This window comes from Populus trichocarpa, chromosome 6 (assembly GCF_000002775.5).
Source record: "Populus trichocarpa isolate Nisqually-1 chromosome 6, P.trichocarpa_v4.1, whole genome shotgun sequence".
In the NCBI taxonomy this organism is placed as follows: domain Eukaryota; kingdom Viridiplantae; phylum Streptophyta; class Magnoliopsida; order Malpighiales; family Salicaceae; genus Populus; species Populus trichocarpa.
Genome location: NC_037290.2, coordinates 27,394,105 through 27,411,982, shown reverse-complemented (window position 1 = coordinate 27,411,982; position 17,878 = coordinate 27,394,105). Strand labels below are relative to the sequence as shown.

The 17,878-nt window shown below is 34.1% G+C and overlaps 3 protein-coding genes across 3 annotated transcripts in view; all 3 read left to right on the top strand.

The window, feature by feature from the left end:
* Window positions 1-5,064: 5,064 nt before the first annotated feature.
* Window positions 5,065-7,590, top strand: LOC7484624 (disease resistance protein RPV1). Its single transcript, XM_024592546.2, has 4 exons — window positions 5,065-5,561; window positions 5,850-6,927; window positions 7,035-7,442; window positions 7,519-7,590. The coding sequence occupies exons 1-4, from the start codon at window positions 5,065-5,067 to the stop codon at window positions 7,588-7,590; spliced, it is 2,055 nt and encodes a 684-aa protein (XP_024448314.1).
* Window positions 7,589-10,016, top strand: LOC127905479 (uncharacterized). Its single transcript, XM_052454043.1, has 2 exons — window positions 7,589-8,228; window positions 8,318-10,016. Exons 1-2 carry the CDS (start codon window positions 7,656-7,658, stop codon window positions 8,951-8,953), a joined length of 1,209 nt encoding a protein of 402 aa, XP_052310003.1. The 5' UTR covers window positions 7,589-7,655; the 3' UTR covers window positions 8,954-10,016.
* A 948-nt stretch (window positions 10,017-10,964) lies between these two features.
* LOC7484319 (disease resistance protein RPV1) overlaps window positions 10,965-17,878 on the top strand; it is a 124,711-nt gene continuing 117,797 nt past the window's right edge. The window contains exon 1 of the mRNA XM_052454041.1: window positions 10,965-11,074. The gene's annotated coding sequence lies outside the window, so the exon portion shown is untranslated. The remainder of the gene's footprint in view (window positions 11,075-17,878) is intronic.

Sequence of the window (17,878 nt, the reverse complement as noted above, 5' to 3'; positions counted from 1 at the left end):
CAAATAATTGCCTCTTTTATAGGCAAACATGGTGAGCCCCTCCAGCACATTTGTCAACATGGAGGGGTCAACAAAGCCTTAAACCATGCCACCATTAGTGGCACTAATGGAGCAACCACTTGATTAGTGGTGGGGTATTGCCACAAATGGCAATATCCTAACACTTTCAATTCCAAATCAATCGAATAGGAACGTTGCTCTTCATTGACTTGATGTGTCTGTGACAATCCACCAGTAGATGTTTGAATCAGAATGTGGAGAAGCTTCATCTGAATCAGAGTTTAAATGGACATGATTATTTTCCATATTCATATACATAGGGTTAGGATCGTAGCCAACAGAAAGGGAGGAAATTGTTATCAGCTAGTTTTTAGCCATATTTATCTATAGGTTATGGTATTTTCTTATGTTCTGATTTTTTTACTTAGAAAAAGTCTATGTAGTTATGTAATCCCTTAGATGAAAGGAATTATGGTTGTTATGATTCTTTTTTTATGATAAAGATCTTGTAATTTTTTATTTTGCCTATAAATAAATTTGAGGGATGACAGTAACCTAGATGTTCTTGCTCTGCCCTTTGTTATTTGTTTAAGTTAAGTTCTCTAAATACCATTTGAACAACAGAACTAAGCTGCAGAGACTGATCCTGTGGGGAGATAATTAAAACCAGAATTGCTATAGAGTCAGAAATGTCGAATTCTTTGTTTATTGCTCCATTATTATTCCAGCACGATCTCATGGTTTTGTTCCCGCATATCCTCCATGTTTGTTTGCACCTTAATCAATCTGATCCTGAAACAACAGCCTGCATATATATGCTGCAAAACGATCTTCGTTTGCCAATTGTATCCAATGCTCCTGCAACTTCTTATGTTCCTCTTTCACAAATTCTTTAAATGGTTGTACATGCAAGTTATCAAGGTCACCTAACGCACAGTTAAGAGGTTTAGATTGAATTTTTTTTTTACTGGGATTGCTTCAGGCTCTTAACAAGTTGGTGCTGCTTCTTGCTTATCTTCAAGTATGACATATATTTGGCACCGTCGCTATGGTGGATATTGTGCTTGTGTAGTTTGTCCCCTTTTCCAGGTCTATCTGAAGCAACCACTGGCTTTCCACGTTTCTCCTTCATGGTGCCTTTATCACAAATCCTCTTTTGAAACTCTCCACCCTTTGTTGCAGGAGAGTTCTCATTATCACTGCTAGATGCTTTCTCCTCTGCAACCAAGGAGCAAGGATCCCGGAAAGGAAGTTTTGTAGAGCATATGGAGAAGGTCAAGAAGTGAAAATTGCCTCTGGCCTCCAAAGCACCATGATGAGTGCGTAACGATGGCCTTCTTGAGATTGAATTGTGGAAAGAATCTATTTGAAGAATCCAAGGTTTGAGCATACTGAAAGGAAGTGGGTTTATCTCTTGCACGATGGCCTCCAAGTTATTATCTCTTGCAAGTGAGAAAACTTTTCCCAACAATCGTTCACTTTCTCCATATTCAACAGGCATGTCTTTTCCGTATTGACTCGTACAGAAATAATTTCTGAGTGATTTTTTTTCTGATTGGGAATCAATCAAATCCACAAGCTATGAAACTTTCCTCATCCTGAAGCGAGTAATTCATGTGTATACAAGGTTTCCAATGCCCCTTACAGCATGACAAATAAGAAACATGGAGAACAAGCCTGACGGACCTTCAAAAAGCACAACCATCGACATAATCAATTAATGGGCTTCACATGTCTAGCCTACCACACACCATCCAATGAATATTGGAGCAATCTTATGGAATATGAATCCCAGTGGGGCTTTGTGGCCACGTGATTAGCTGTAACTAGATTATTTACCTGAACTGTATTACTAGTAGGGCAAAGTTTTTTTCAATGTAAAAAAGATGTTAAGGTGATGTTTTTTTTAAGAAAAAAAATCAAAGAATAAGGTTATTAACTTGATTTAGTTCAATAAGTATGGTTAATTTAATAATATAATTAAAAAAATAGATAATGACATTAAACAAATCAAACTAAAAAAAATTCACAATGATCAACTAAAAAAAAAAGATGTTAAGGTGATGTTAGTGTTTTTTTAAAAAAATAATCAAATACTCAGGTTATTAATTTGATTTAGTTTAATAAATATAGTTAATTTAATAATATAATTAAAAAAATAAACAATAATAACAGTAAACAAATCAAACTAAGATAAAAAAGTCGCAATGATCAACTAAAAAAAAAAGTTTGCCAATATTATAGAAATATATCCTCCTAGTATTTGATAACGAAGCAAAAACATTAAATGAGAATGCGATAATCTTATAAAAAAAAATGAAACTCAATTTTAAGCAATCAAATGTTAAAGAATAAAATAAAAATAAAATCAAATTAAAAATAAAAAAATGATCTAAGTCCACTCAAGTCAGCTTGCTAAATACATAACCTGATCCTGAGACCAGGATAACCTTGTAGGAAAAAAAACAACAACAAAGCTCAAATCTCTAATAATCCAATGTTGAAGGGCGAAACCGGAAAAAAAATTCAATCTAAAAAAACAACGGAAAAACAAAAAGATTTATGTTAACTCACTAACATTATGACTCAATACATGAGATTGAAATAATAAAAAAAAACCTCAAAAAAAATAAAGTCAACTCGAGTTAATATTCAAAACTTGTGGTTCAGATTATGAGACTGTAACTAATCTCATAGAAGATAAATTTTCAATCAATAAAATATTAAGGAATAGAATTGAAAAAATAATCAATCAAAAAATAATGAGAAACAAATAACAATAAAAAAATAAGATCCAAATTTTACATAAAAAATAAAATTAAATAAAATATTGATGGATAAAATTAAAAAATAAACTCAATTAAAAAATAAAAATAATAATAATTAAAAAAATAAAAACCAAATTTACCTAGAAAGAATTGATCTTCTTCACGAAGAAGCATGGCCATGCTACTAAAAAATTGGCCAAGAAAGAATTTAACGAAGAGAAATTATATGTGTGTTCTTCGGATTCAACATGGCATCTGACCTTGGCAAAGGCCTAGGATTATTTGGCCAACGGGTTAGCCCGAGTCTATTATAATGGTTCGATCTAACTAGTTACGAACTTGGTTTGATAAAAGTTGATAAATGTAAAAATCAAGGTTAGAGTCCGAATAATTGATTTGTCAAGTTGGAGCAAATTATAACTGTCATGTTTATGTGTCCCCTCCTACCTCGTAAAGAAGTTGACTCCCACCTTCATTATATAAAGAAAAGGATAGGAAGAAGAACCTTGCACAAAAAAAAAAGAAAAAAAAAAGCATGAAGCATCCACTACTTACAATTCAAAAGGCAATTAGGAAAACAATGCTCCAAAAGCTAAATTCATATATATTACATTATGGGTCCATCGTTCGTTCATCTCTAGTTTACTTCTGATATTATTTTCTTGCAGCTCTCTTGACTATTTGTCCAGGACCAGTCCCCTCACAATATTGAAGCTCACAAACTTATAGTTAAACTAAAGTTATGTTTACAATTCTAATAATTGATCTTCTTTTAGTCTTAATGGTTAATGTCTAGTTGTTGCACTTCAAAACTCATAAGCTCTCAAAATTTAATCATGTTTATTTACAAGAAATCATTCTCTAACCACCATTCTTTTTAAAACTCAAACCTTCAATAATAACAATTTAAGAAATAAACTCCCTTGTTAATCATATTAAACCTTCCTGGCAAAAAATATTTGGAATGAATATAGATTTATAGGTTGTCAAAGAACCATCTTAACCCAATAGTTTAAGCTGTTAGGTGAGGTTTCAGGATATAATTTATATTATTCTTTAACGCTTCTCCTCAAGTGAAAGGTTTTTGAGCTTGAAATAAATAGGGATGGTGAGATTCGAACTCGTGACCGCATGGTCATCAAGGCTCTGATACCATGTCAAAGAACCATCTCAATCCAATAGTTTAAACTGTTAGGTGAGGTTTCAGGATATGATTTATATTATTTTCTAATATAGATAATTAAGAGAAAATTGTACTACACTTAGCTTTTATTGGGGAAAAAAATTTCTGATTTAAATCTAACCACTTATATTTTTCAATTTATATATAAATATGTAAAAAATTTACATATGTGAGATTAATAGTTGGAAGTGTTGGAAGAAAAACCAGTGTGATAGGAAATTGATAGGAAACAATGTAATAAGCAAAACTAAAAAATAAGAAAAGGATTTGAGAAAAAAAACAATTTTATTAAATGTTTTTCTCTTATATATTCCCCTTTACATTTATGTTAATTATGTTTTTTATTTCAAGTTTATTTACAGAATTTAATTACTAAACAAACAAGGAATTAAATAAAATACTAATCTAAAAATTCTCTCAGGTTAACTGATCACTGATTCATTTATTCATTTAATTTAACCAATTGCTTTGTTTTTCCGACTAATTCTTCATATATCTACTTTACTTTCAACAGATTAATGAAAAATTACAGGCTAGTAAACTTTCCAAGTCAGATATGAAGAACCTTGATCCTGCACGTGCCCTTGTAAACGCGTGATAAATGATTTGAGCAAATTAAAAAAAAAAAGGTCCTAACGCGGAAATGGCCCATACCACAGAGACTTGTAAGGTTGACTTTTAAAAGCAGAAAATTGATGAACTGATATGAGAACATCAGCGAAGGGAAAGTGAAGATTGCAGGTACTCTCTCTCTCTCTCTCTCTCTCTCTCTCTCTCTCTCTCTCATCTCTTTTAGTATTATGTTATATTGTGGAACTGAGAATCACTTTGATTAATTCACTGTTAGAAACTAATTATTGATGATCTCATCAACCGATTTTGGTGGTTCAGCATAGAGATTTATCATATGTACAGATATTTTCTGAAAGGGCATGGAGGAGTTGATTGCTGGGAAATAACTTGAAAATTGTTTTAAAGAAAAAGTAAGATAATAATATATGAATGCTTCAGCTTATTGGTGTGCTGTGTGGATCTTGAACTATCGACATCAATCCTGCAACTCTGTTTTTTTTGTTCAGATCTTTGAAAAGTCTTATCTTCGCTAGACTCGAAATGGCTGCTGGGAAGTATCAAGAATCCTACTCCTCACGGTTTCCTAATTGTAAATATCAAGTGTTCTTGAGTTTTAGAGGTAAAGACACCCGCAAGAACTTTACCGATCACCTCTACACGGCCCTGGTTCAAGCAGGGATTCACACATTTAGAGATGGTAATGAAATTTGGAGAGGAGAGAATATAGATGTCGAGCTCCAGAAGGCAATACAACAATCAAAAATATCGATAATCGTGTTCTCCAAAGACTATGCTTCGTCGAGATGGTGCCTCGATGAACTTGTAATGATCATGGAACGTAAGAGGAATGCTGACTGCATAGTTTTGCCAGTATTCTATGACGTGGATCCATCCCAAGTCGGACGTCAAACAGGGAGCTTCTCTGCAGCATTTGTGGAACATGAAAAGAGCTTCAACGAGGAGATAGAGCGGGTGAATGGGTGGACGATTGCTTTAAAGGAAGTGGCTGATTTAGCTGGAATGGTTTTAGGAGATGGGTAAGTTGTGTCTCTTTATGAAACTATACATAGCATAAGGACTAGAATGCTGGTGGTGAAATCTTAATTTCTTTCAGTTAAGTATACTGATAAGAAAACATATAACAAAAATTAAATAAAATACTTATGATTCCTTCGCTGTTTTTTTTTTTCCAATCATCATTTGGTTTTAACTACCAGATCATTGACACACAACCTGCTTTAATTTCATAGCTAAATGTTGTTTATTTCTATTGCTTATAGAGAGACTACTAATTATCGTACTTTGTATTTTACTTTTTGATGTAGGTACGAGGCACCGTTTGTCCAATCTATTGTGGAGAAGGTTTTAAAGAATTTGGATCAAAAAATGTTTCATGTACCCCCTCATTTCATTGGAAGAGATCCTCTAGTTCAAGATATCAACTCATGGTTGCAAGATGGATCCCATGGTGCTGCCATTGCTTTACTCTATGGAATTGGTGGAGTTGGAAAGACAGCCATAGCTAAGAGTGTTTATAACCAGAACTTTTATAAATTTGAAGGAAAGAGCTTCCTATCAAATTTTAGATCAAAGGATATAGTTTGCTTACAGAGACAACTTCTTTCCGACATCCTAAAAAAGACTGTTGATGAGATAAATGATGAAGATGAAGGAATTCTGAAGATTAAAGATGCCTTATGTTGCAGAAGAACTCTTATTGTTCTAGATGATGTGCACAAAAGGGACCAATTCAATAAAATCGTTGGCATGCAAAATTGGCTTTGTAAAGGAAGTAAAATAATTGTAACAACTAGAAACAAGGGTCTGTTTTTAGCTAATGATATTAAGTGGTTCGATTGCAAAGTTAAACTGCTAGATATTGAAAAATCACTTGAGCTTTTCAGTTGGAATGCCTTTGGACAAGCTGACCCTGTTGATGGTTTTGTAGAAGACTCTTTGAGAATAGTACATCATTGTAATAGACTTCCATTAGCTCTTCGAGTTATTGGCTCTTCATTGTCCGGAAAAGGAAGAGAAATATGGGAAAGAGCATTACAACAAATGGAAGTGATTCCTAATTTTGAAGTTCAAAAGGTTCTTCGAATAAGTTACGACTTTCTTGATGGTGATTATCCGAAGAACTTATTCCTTGATATCGCATGTTTCTTCAATGGAATAGATGTGGATGATGCGGTTAGGATATTGGATGGGATCGATAAAGGTGCAAGATTTGGGATTGACAATCTCATCAATAGATGTCTTGTTGAAATCAACATTGATAAAAGGTTGTGGATGCATCAACTAGTAAGACATATGGGAAGGGAAATTGCTCGTCAAGAATCACACAAATGTCAAAGAATATGGTGTCACGAGGAAGCTTTTACCGTTTTGAAAGGAACTACTGTAAATAGCTCAATTTTTTTATTTGTCTACTTAAATGGTTTGTGGTGTCTTAAAATATTCATTCTTTTACTTTCCTTTCTCATGTACTTTCAATATTTTTGATGCAGGATGCTGAAAAATTGCGTGGCCTTACCCTTGATATGCATGCATTGATGAAAGATAATAATGCAGAGGTTGTTTGTACCAGTTCAATTTTTTGCCGCAAGCGTCATAGGCTTAACTTCTTTCAACGATGGCTTTCTTACGTTTCCGATGACGGAAAATTACAAACAGGCCAAACAAGTTTGTTTCCCATCTTCAGCACGGATGCTTTTAGAAAGATGCCAAATGTAAAATTTCTCCAACTAAATTACACGAAGTTCTATGGAAGTTTTGAGCACTTCCCTAAGAATTTGATATTGTTATTCTGGCATGGATTCTCTTCGAGATGCATACCAAATCACGTATGCTTGGAGAAGCTGGTGGTTCTTGATCTATCTAAAAGCTGTCTAGTTGATGCTTGGAAAGGCAAACCGGTATGTATCGAGTCTCTCGCTATAGCTATCTCTGTCGTTTTCAATTGATAACAACTAAATTCATGTATTTTCGCAGTTTTTTCCAAAATTGAAAATTCTTGATCTCCGTCACTCTCATGATCTCATTAGAACCCCAGACTTCTCGTGATTCACAAATCTATTGGTGATTTACAAAGACTGTTGATCTTAAATCTAAGAAATTGTACAAGTCTTATGGAGCTTCCAGAAGAAATGAGTAGATTGAATTCACTTCAAGAGCTGGTTTTAGGTGGTTGCTCAAATCTTGACAGCCTGAATATGGAGTTAGAGCATCATCAGGGGCGCAACTTGCTTCAAAGTGATGTAATTGTTGCAAGTGCATCGTACATTACATCTCTTCCATTGAAGCTATTCTTTCCCTCTAGGTTTTCAACGAGGAAAATGTTGAGATTTACCTTGTTTTCACTGCCACGCTTCTTGGAGAGTCTAGATCTAAGTGGAACTCCAATTCGTTATCTTCCAGAAAGCATCAGGAATCTTGGTCCACTCAGACACCTATATTTAAGAAATTGCAAGATGCTTCAGGCACTTCCAGAGCTGCCATCCCATTTGTGGTTGTTAGATGTGTCCTTCTGCAATTCACTGCAAAGACTTGCAAATCCAAACAATTGGACTCAAGTAGAAGGTTGTGATCACTTAGTCGAGTTCCAAGTTTGGATGAAGCAAGAATTAATCCAAAAGTTTGACTCACACATGTTCAGAATACTGGAAACGGCTCGTGCTCAAATACAGCCATCGAGATTTCAGGTCCTCCCTCACCAATTTTATTGTTTTTGAAATCTACATTTGAATATTTGTCTTTTGCTCATTTTATAGACATTGTTTTGGTGGTACAGATAACATTTTTTGATGGCATATTCAACGTTGTCGTATATGTATTCGATGAAGATGAGATGTTAAGGAGGTTTGATGAGGAGGAGGAAGAGGATAAATGGCTAATTCAGAATGAGTTTGCAGACAACTTTTCATTCAAAATATCCTCACCTCCTCCTGCGCACCGGATATGTGGCTTTAATCTGTTCACAAGGTTTAGTGTGACGTCAGCATACCGTGGCTTTAGTTATGTTTATCTTGAAATCAGAAACAATACCAGTGGTGGAGGATACATGCATTGTCAAGCCTTTGTCTACCATATGAGTTACGCGCGTGATGTTCGTGAAATCCAATCGCTATTGCACACGAAATTAGGGGGCAATGATCCTACATTTGATAATGGTGATGACGTGAGTATTTCAGTGCGTCCACATGGTCCAGCTATCCAAATAAAGGCGATTGGTGTCCAATGGTTGCACGAAGAGGAAGGAAATGATGATGATATCCAATCAAAGGATGATGATGCACACGTAACCAAAGTAGAAATAGCTTCTCGTATTTTTAGAAATTATTATTGTGCTTTCCATGGTAAATACAGTCATCGCAATATCGGTTGGTGGTATTTTGCAAAGAAAGGTCTAGAAATTGTATTATTTTAGGCTTCATTAATTAGAAATAGTTTTTTCTTTTTTCTTTTTTCTTGAAAAGTTTATCATGAAAATAGTTTTGTCTCTCTAGTAATCTTCCTCCTTTCTTTCTCTAGAATTTCAAACTTCTGCAATAACAGTCCCATAAGCTCTTTATTATCTGGGTAACCGCATGGCATTCTCTGGCTCTAGGGAGGGTTTTTTTTTTTAAAAAAAAAAGAACAAAAAACAAAAAAGAACAAGGAGGGGGATCGAAGAGCAAGAACAGAGCAAACACAGAACAGGAAGGGAAGAGCGGCAGAAGGGACGAAGATAAAAACAGAGAACAGGGACGAAGATAAAAACAGAGACAGAGAACAGGGGGGGGGGGGGGGACGAAGGAGAAAACTAAAAATTACAGGGGTTGAGAAGGAACGAATGATGATAAACAGAACCAGGGAAGGCAAACGAGCCTAACACAGAGACGAAAACGATAAAACACAGAGCCCAGCAAAATAATGAAAATTATCAATGAGGACATTACCATCCCCATTTGCTGTTCTCTCCAGCTGATCATCGTGCCCTTGTTGCTGCTCACCATTTTCCAAGACTGTCAACTCCACAAACCCATTTGCTGTTTTCTCTTAAACAACTAAAAAACGCTCGAGTTCTCTTCCAATTTTCCGATGAGCCAAGTCAACGGGAAACCTCACATGCTCTTTTTACAACAGAATCCTATTACTATCACACCATGGAACCTCCATTCTTATAGAACCCCCACTCAATAAACCACTTGCCATCAGCACTTGTAAGACACCAAACATTGTGCAGCTTCAATGTCCCTCCACTCCACAGCAATACTCAATGGCTCAAAACGGAACACCAGTCGGTAGCCGACCCAGTAGCTGATTCAAAGTCATGATCCTCCACGTGCCTTTTCCTTATTGGTGGGTGGTGTTGATGCTGGTTTTGGATGCGAAAGGATAGAGATACGGCCAGAGCAGGCGCACAGCGAGAGTGGATGAGTTGGATTATGCGGGTGTCTAATGTCCCTTTTGGTAACCACTTATAATATTGTCGTCCACGTTTCCTGCGATTTGAAGCTACAAGCTTGTTTGGTAACACATGAATACGAGTTACTGTTTACTGGATCCCACGTGCAACAACGTTTGAAACGCGAGAAAATAAGAAGCAGCTCCTGCCTGCTTTCTGCGCGGTGAAATGATGCTACTGTAATAAACAGAGGAGCATGGCTATCCTGTTCACTAAACTTTTTTTTTTTTAAACAGGCATGCCTTCACTGTTCAGTGAACAGGTTTTTTTTTTTTAACTAGTACATTTAATTAATTTCACTTGCACTGTTCATGTAAACGTGAACAACAATTTTTTTTTAAATTAGTTTAAGGTGAATTAAATTTACTCGTACTGTAATCTTAATTTTATTTTTGATAATATTTTACCTAATTTTGTAATTCTTGTCGAATGAATTTTGTACGTAATGAAATTGTAAATAGTTTTTTGTTAAAGTGATTTTTTTTATATAAAGTGTGATTTATTTCATGATGTAATAGCAATAGTTAAATCCATAATATTTAAATTAAAAACCATCAATATTAATATATATTTTTTAAAATTATTTTATAACCTCAATTTCAAAAGCATTCTTAACCAAACACATTAAAATTACTTTTTCTTCAACCTCAATTTCAATCACAGTTTTAACCAAACACCTATTTTTTCAAACCAACCTCAACTAAAAGTACTTTTTATAAAACAACTTTTTTAAAACCACAACTACAACCGCTACCGCAATACCAAACACACTCTTAGATTACTGATACAGAACAGCAGCCACAACTTAAGTGAGAAGGGAAAGGGAAACTTGCAGGTACTCTCTCTTTCTTATCTCCTGTTTGCTTTGGTTCCAGCTGCTGTCTTGTTTTCTTTGTTGATGATCACTTAGATTAAACCACTGTTAGTGACTCCTTGTTCATCATCTCATCTTATCATGCCACTCAAAAAATTATAAACTAACAAATTCGATTAATTCACTGTTAGAAACTAATTATTGATGATCTCATCAACCGATTTTGTTGGTTCAGCGTAGAGATTTATCATATGTACAGATATTTTTTCTGAAAGGGCATGGAGGAGTTGATTGCTGGGAAATAACTTGAAAACTGTTTTAAAGATAAAGTAAGATAATAATATATGAATACTTAGTGATTATTTTTTATTTGGTTCGGTTTTTATTTATAAAAAACAACCAAACCGAAACCAGTCGGTTCCAAACTGACCGGTTTCGGTTCAGTTTTTGATGCCCAAAACCGAAAAAACCTATATCCTTGTTTTGGGCTTTTTTTGGCTTTGTAATGGGCTTTATGATGGGCTTTTAATGAATTTTCTGATGGACTTGCAATTAATATTGATATTGTCTAATTTTCTTTGAAGATTCCAAAGTATATTTAATTTTTTTACCACTAAATATTCATTCGTATTAAATTGTTATTGTCAATCTTGTGTTTATTAAGTTTTTTGGCCACTGAATATTCATTTATATTAAATTATTAATGTCAATCTTGTGTTCAATATATTTTTTACCTTCCTAATATTTTTCTGCTTAAGAAAAGTTTAAATAACACACAGTCATACACTAATAGGTTAAAATTCAAATTACAAACCATTGCCTTAAAGGTCTTAAAAAAACAACAAATAACATTATCATAAAACACTCCAAGCAAAAAAAAAAACAAATCTTCATTTGCTCATCGTCTCAATTAAAAAGCACATAAAAAACATTGCACTTTGATTCCTGAAATTCATAATCTATAATTATAACATGATAAATTAAATTACAAGATATAAAAATAAAAAATAGTATTTTTATCATACGTTTTCAATAAATGCATCACAATTTATGAACTAATTATCATTTGTTACTAGATGCAACTTTCCACCAAATTCTACAAAATAAAAAATTAAACATGTTACAATAAAAATGTGTTAATTAATAAATCATAAAATAAAAGGTGTAAGTTTTTAAGAAACATTACATGATTCAAGGTTTTCGTAGGTTTCGAAATCATTCATCAAGGTTCTATTATCAGTTGGAATTGATCCATGATACAACCAATTTTGACAACAAATAAGTGCTTGAACTGTTGCTGGAGATAAAGAACTTCGAAATTGGTCGAGTATATGACCGCTTGTGCTAAAGGCTGATTCGGAAGCCACTGTGGATATAGGAATAGCCAGAACATCTTGTGCAACTTTCGAAAGTATGATAATCATAACCTATTGCCTTAAGAATTCCCACACTTCGATCTCCTGATTCAACCCCTGCTTTATTAGGTTCTAATACCAAAAATTTTTGCTTCTTATCAACCACAAAAGAGAACTTTTTGCATACTTTTAAATGACTCCACATATTACTTGTCCCATTAATAATAGTATGACATGCATAATCCTTTCCACAATAATTACATTCAGCTCTAGGAGTTGTAGGATCATCATCAAGTTTTGTAAAATGATCCTAAATTTTTGACTTTTTTTTTATCATCAACATTTCTTTTCCTTGATGTAAGGACTTGAAGTTGTTTACCTTTATTATCCGTGACGGATCCTACAGTAGTTGATGTTGAGTTAGTGTTTGAAGCTGGGGTATTGGTTGATGTTGGGGTACTACTAGTGAATGAAGTATTTTGATTTTGAAGGTTTTCCATATGTAATTACCAAATGCAAACATGTTAATATTTATGCATGTTGGAATATGCAGTATATATCAATGATACAACAGCCAACAACTATCGATAAAAGAACCCAAAAAATAGCAAGAAAAAGTAATAGATATAGCTAAGCTGAAATTAATCTGCACAAACCAGAAGAAATAATAGACAGTCAACTGGACTTGAAAAAAAGGATTTAAAAACACGTTCTAAACTTAAAAACAAACACACTATAGAAACCGTTGGTTAATAACAGAAATAAAAAGGTTAGCCCGCTTCGGAGGCAAAATCGTAAATTCATTAGACAATAAATAGAATTCGTACACGAACGAGAACTTAATTTATGTTAAATGGTTTCACACTCATTCAAAGAGGAGAGGAGATCCCAACTCAGTTCCCATCACTCCACATAAATCAAAAGAAAATAAAAAAAAAATAAAGAATTAAAAGGGTAAAAGGGAGAGGTTATTATTTTTATTTATTTATTTATAAAATCTAATTGGAATATATTTCTTATACTATAGGTTTCTTCTTTTTCTTCTTCATTTACTTATCTCATTCTCTCTCACACATTACCTCCATAACTCATGCGAGATATTTTTTTGATATTTTTCTTTCAAAATAAAGAAACCTTTTTTTTCTTTTCTTTTCGGGGTTTGATGATTTGTGTTGAGGAATATTAAAAATTTGGGTTGTTTATCTATTTATTAATTAGGGGTTAGTTTTGATTGTTGCTTTTAAGTGGAAATTGAAATTACTGATAAAATTACATAAAAAGAAAACGCTTTATTATTGCTTCATAGAAACTGTGCTGTGAATCTGTGATGCCAGACCACAACAACAGGCAGGTTAAGAGCAATGCATGGTTCTATTCATAGTCCTTTAAGCCATCCCCTAAATTAACAGAAAGATATGTACCCAGTGCCTGATTTAGTCCAAAAAATAGTCAACTGTGGCAAAAATAAAAGAGGCCATGAACCACAGCATACCCAGTAAAACAAATTTGTAACCCAACTTTTGCGAAACTAAATAATACTAAGAATTTGAATTGAGAGCAGGATCAAACATGAATAGTTTACTGTGTTTCTTATCAGTTCAAGCTGTGACTCAGACAAAGATGCAAGCACTAAATCAAAATATATACATTCCTTTCAGTGCTCAAGAATAAAAACCCAATTAAAACAAGCACAAACAACTGCTGTATAGTGTATACTGTATAGAACTGATTTTTGAGCATTCAAAACAGCAATTGAGACATCTAGGATTACTAGGCAAATCATTTTTTCTATACTATTCTGAGACAACTAAAGTGAAAAATACAAATGGTTATCTTATAAATGGATTTTTGAGCATTCAAAACAGCAACTGTATCTTTGACCTCTGCATTGACAAAAAAAGCAAATACAATAAATTAAATAGATGATAAAGCTAGGCAAAATACAAGCAGCCATTAGTTAGTTAATTAATTAATTAAAAAGAAAAATTAAAATTAAAACTCACTATTATAGAACTGATTCAACAAAGGAGTGGTGGAGACTGTGGAGTATCATGTGATCTTGCGTAGATGAACAGGAAAGGCCAACTAGATAGTGGATAGGTTATAAAAAACATCGATCAGTGTTTTGAGAGGCTTGATTGGTTTTAAATTTCAATTGATTGGCGTGTCTGGTTGTTTTGGATCTCTATGTTTCTAAGTCTAAGGAGAGGGAGAGGTTGAGAGGCAAGAGGGGGCGGGTGCCGGTAGCTAGGCTTACTGGGCAAATCAAGCGAACGATCTCTGTGTTTCTAAGCAACGATGGAAACACAAACTGTTTTGGATCTCTGTGTTTATATTTTCTAACTCTAAGGAGACTAGAGAGGAAGAGGCGAGAGGGGGCGGGTGCTCTGGTACTAGTGTTAGCGGAGAGGCGAGAGGCAAAATTTTCTATTTACACTATAATACTATTTTTTGAACCGGTTCGGTTCGGGTTAATCAGTTTCTGTATTGCAAAACCGAAAACCAAACCAAACCGGGATTTTTTCTAAATATTCTAATTGGTTTAATCGGGTTTTTTTAGTTTGATTTTTTCAATTAATGTTTTTTCGGTTTTTTTGATCACCCCTATAAATACTTGAGCTTATTGGTGTGCTGTCGATCTTGAACTCTCGACATCAATCCTGAAACTCTTCTTTTTTTGTTCAGATCTTTGAAAAGTCTTATCTTTGCTAGACTCAAGAGCCCTGACTTTAAGAAATTGCAAAAAAGTTGTTAAAGGAATACATGCAGTAATACCAACCACGAAGCAAAAGATTTGAGAGAAAAGAGAGAGACAGAAATGATGTCAATAGCCATCAACTTCTCCTCTTAATTAGATTTTTCAAACTTGATTCTTACTTCAGGATGTCAATAGCCATCAACTTCTGGAGTTTATTTTCTAACTTTTTTCTTACTTCACCATGTCAATAGCCATCAATTCCTGGCTCCAAAATTTTCCATGCATAACTGGTCAAGCCTAGACATTCCGACTTTCTGCTTCAGACATTAGCCATGGAAAATTCCTCACGCGGAAACGTTCCATACCATAGAGAGAGAGTGGACTTGTAGGGATGACTTGTCTTAAAATAACAATCCACCCTAGTAAACGCGTGATAAATGATTTGAGCAAATTATATATAAAAAAAAAGGGTCCTCACGCGGAAATGGCCCATACCACAGCGACATGTAAGGCTGACTTGTAGCATCTCCAACATGATATTATTTTAGTTTTTTTATGTTTATTTTACATATTTTAAAAGAAATGCTAAATAAAATGCTAAAATATTTTTTCTCATTCACAAAAATTATTCTATCTCTTAAAAACACCAAAATTAATAAAATGGAGCTACCAAAAAAATAAACCAATTCAATGTAGTCATGTAGAAAAAAAATAACATCAAACTTAATAAAAAAAAATAAAACAATTGTTTCTTTCACTCCAACATAATTGGCTTTTCAAATGGTTTTTTTTATTAAAATATATATAGTAAAAAAATTATATTTATATTATTTGAAATACTATTTTATCAATTTAGCTCTTCAAAATAACATTTTATTTTAGATATGCTCTTACAAGTAAAGATTACAGGTACTCTCTCTCTCTTATCTCTTCAAAATTGGTGTGCTATCGATCTTGAACTATCGACTTGAATCCTGCAACTCCTTTTTTTTTTTGTTCAGATCTTTGAAAAGTCTTATCTTTGCTAGACTCGAAATGGCTGCTGGGAAATATCAAGAATCCTACTCTTCACGGTTTCCTTATTGTAAATATCAAGCGTTCTTGAGTTTTAGAGGTGAAGACACCCGCAAGAACTTTACCGATCACCTCTACACGGCCCTGGTTCAAGCAGGGATTCACATATTTAGAGATGATAATGAAAATGTTGAGATTTATCTCGTTTTCACTGCCACGCTCCTTGGACAGTCTAGATTTAAGTGGAGCTCCAATTTGTTTTCTTCCAGAAAGCATCAAGGATTTTGGTCTGCTCAGACACCTATATTTAAGAAATTGCAAAATGTTTTAGGCATTCCCAGAGCTTCCATCTCATTTGAATTCGTTAGATGTGTCCTTTTGAGATTCGTTAGATATGTCCCGTTACTTAATTGAGTTTCAAGATCGGATAAAGCAAGAATTAATCCAAAAATTTGACTCTTACATGTTCAGAATCATGGAAACGGCAGCCATCGAGATTTCAGTTCCCCCCCCCCACCCATTTTATTGTCTTTGAAATCTAAATTTGAATATTTGTCTTTTGCTCATTTTATAGACTTTGTTTTGGGGGTACAGATAATATTTATAGGTGGCAATTTCAACGTTGCCGTACATTTATTTGGTCAGATTTGTAGGGATGCCCTTAAAATTACAATCCACCCTTTCTCTCTCAATTTTAAAACCATGCTCATGTCTTGGGCCATTAAGATATGTTTGGTATTATATTTTATGAATATATTTTAAAACATTTAAAATATTTTTATTTTTTTATTTTAAATTAATATGTTTTTGATATTTTCATATCATTTTAATATGCTGATATTAAAAATAATTTTTAAAAAATAAAAAATATTATTTTCAGATCATTTGATCAAAGGTTGTGGATGCATCAATTAGTAAGAGCTATGGGAAGGGTGAAATCTAGCAAGAATTGTTACAGAGATGAACAAGAAGCAAAATAAAAGTAGGGAAAGATGCTGCTGTAATGCAGAGGAAGAAGAAAATGTCTATGTGTTTTATTCACTTGATACGTTCCCAGCACTGTTACATTCATTTTATATCAACAGAAGATGAGAAGCTTGGTTACGTTTTCTACTCAACTGTAACAGAATTCATTAACTGCCTAACCATATTAACAAACTTGCTAACCATTATATTCTCTATTCTCTTTGACAGGTGGCTGAAGCAGAGGTGGCTGAAGCAGAGCATTTGATATCTTGACATTCCCCCGCAATCATATGCTTGGAGGAACCAAGCATAAGATTGGAACAGTGATGCCGAAATAAAGGAGTGGAAAGGCCTTTAGTGAGAATATCGGCAAATTGATCAGCAGAAGAGACATGTTGAACCAACAAATCACCTTTGATAACACGTTCGCGAACAAAATGATAATCAATTTGGAGATGCTTCATTCTGGAATGGAAAACAGGATTGGAAGCAAGGGAAATAGCAGAGATATTATCACAATGAATGATCGGAGGGATATGTAAAGGAATGTGAATGTCACAGAGAAGTTGACGAATCCAGGCAAGTTCAGCAGCAGCAATCGCGAGAGCGCGATACTCAGCTTCAGTAGAGGATTGAGAAACAGTATGTTGTTTCTTAGAAGCCCAAGAAATAGGACTGGAGCCGAGGAAGACAATAGAGCCAGAGACAGAATGTCGATCATTGGGATCACCGGCCCAGTCAGCATCACTATAAGCTTGGAGATTAAGAGGACCAACCTGAAAATGAAGACCAACATCAAGGGTACCTTTAAGATACCGCAAGATCCGTTTGACAACAACAACATGAGAATGCATGGGATTATGCATAAATTGGCAAGCCTGGTTCACAGAGAAGGCAATATCAGGCCTTGTGAACGTTAGATACTGCAAGGCGCCAACGATGCTGCGATACTGTTGAGGATGAGAGTAAGGCTGTCCATCATCTTTAAGCAAATGATGATGAGGAAGACAAGGAGTATCACAAGATTTGGAATGCTGTAAATCAACTCTACCAAGTAA

What these genes read in the sequence shown, in the direction of transcription:
- LOC7484624 (XM_024592546.2), top strand. Translation starts at nt 5,065, where the DNA reads ATGGCTGCTGGGAAGTATCAAGAATCCTACTCCTCACGGTTTCCTAAT. An exon ending in GGAATGGTTTTAGGAGATGG is followed by an intron (nt 5,562 to 5,849) that starts GTAAGTTGTGTC and finishes TTTTTGATGTAG; the next exon opens with GTACGAGGCACCGTTTGTCC. An exon ending in ATGCTTGGAAAGGCAAACCG is followed by an intron (nt 7,443 to 7,518) that starts GTATGTATCGAG and finishes GTATTTTCGCAG; the next exon opens with TTTTTTCCAAAATTGAAAAT.
- LOC127905479 (XM_052454043.1), top strand. Translation starts at nt 7,656, where the DNA reads ATGGAGCTTCCAGAAGAAATGAGTAGATTGAATTCACTTCAAGAGCTG. An exon ending in TACAGCCATCGAGATTTCAG is followed by an intron (nt 8,229 to 8,317) that starts GTCCTCCCTCAC and finishes TTGGTGGTACAG; the next exon opens with ATAACATTTTTTGATGGCAT.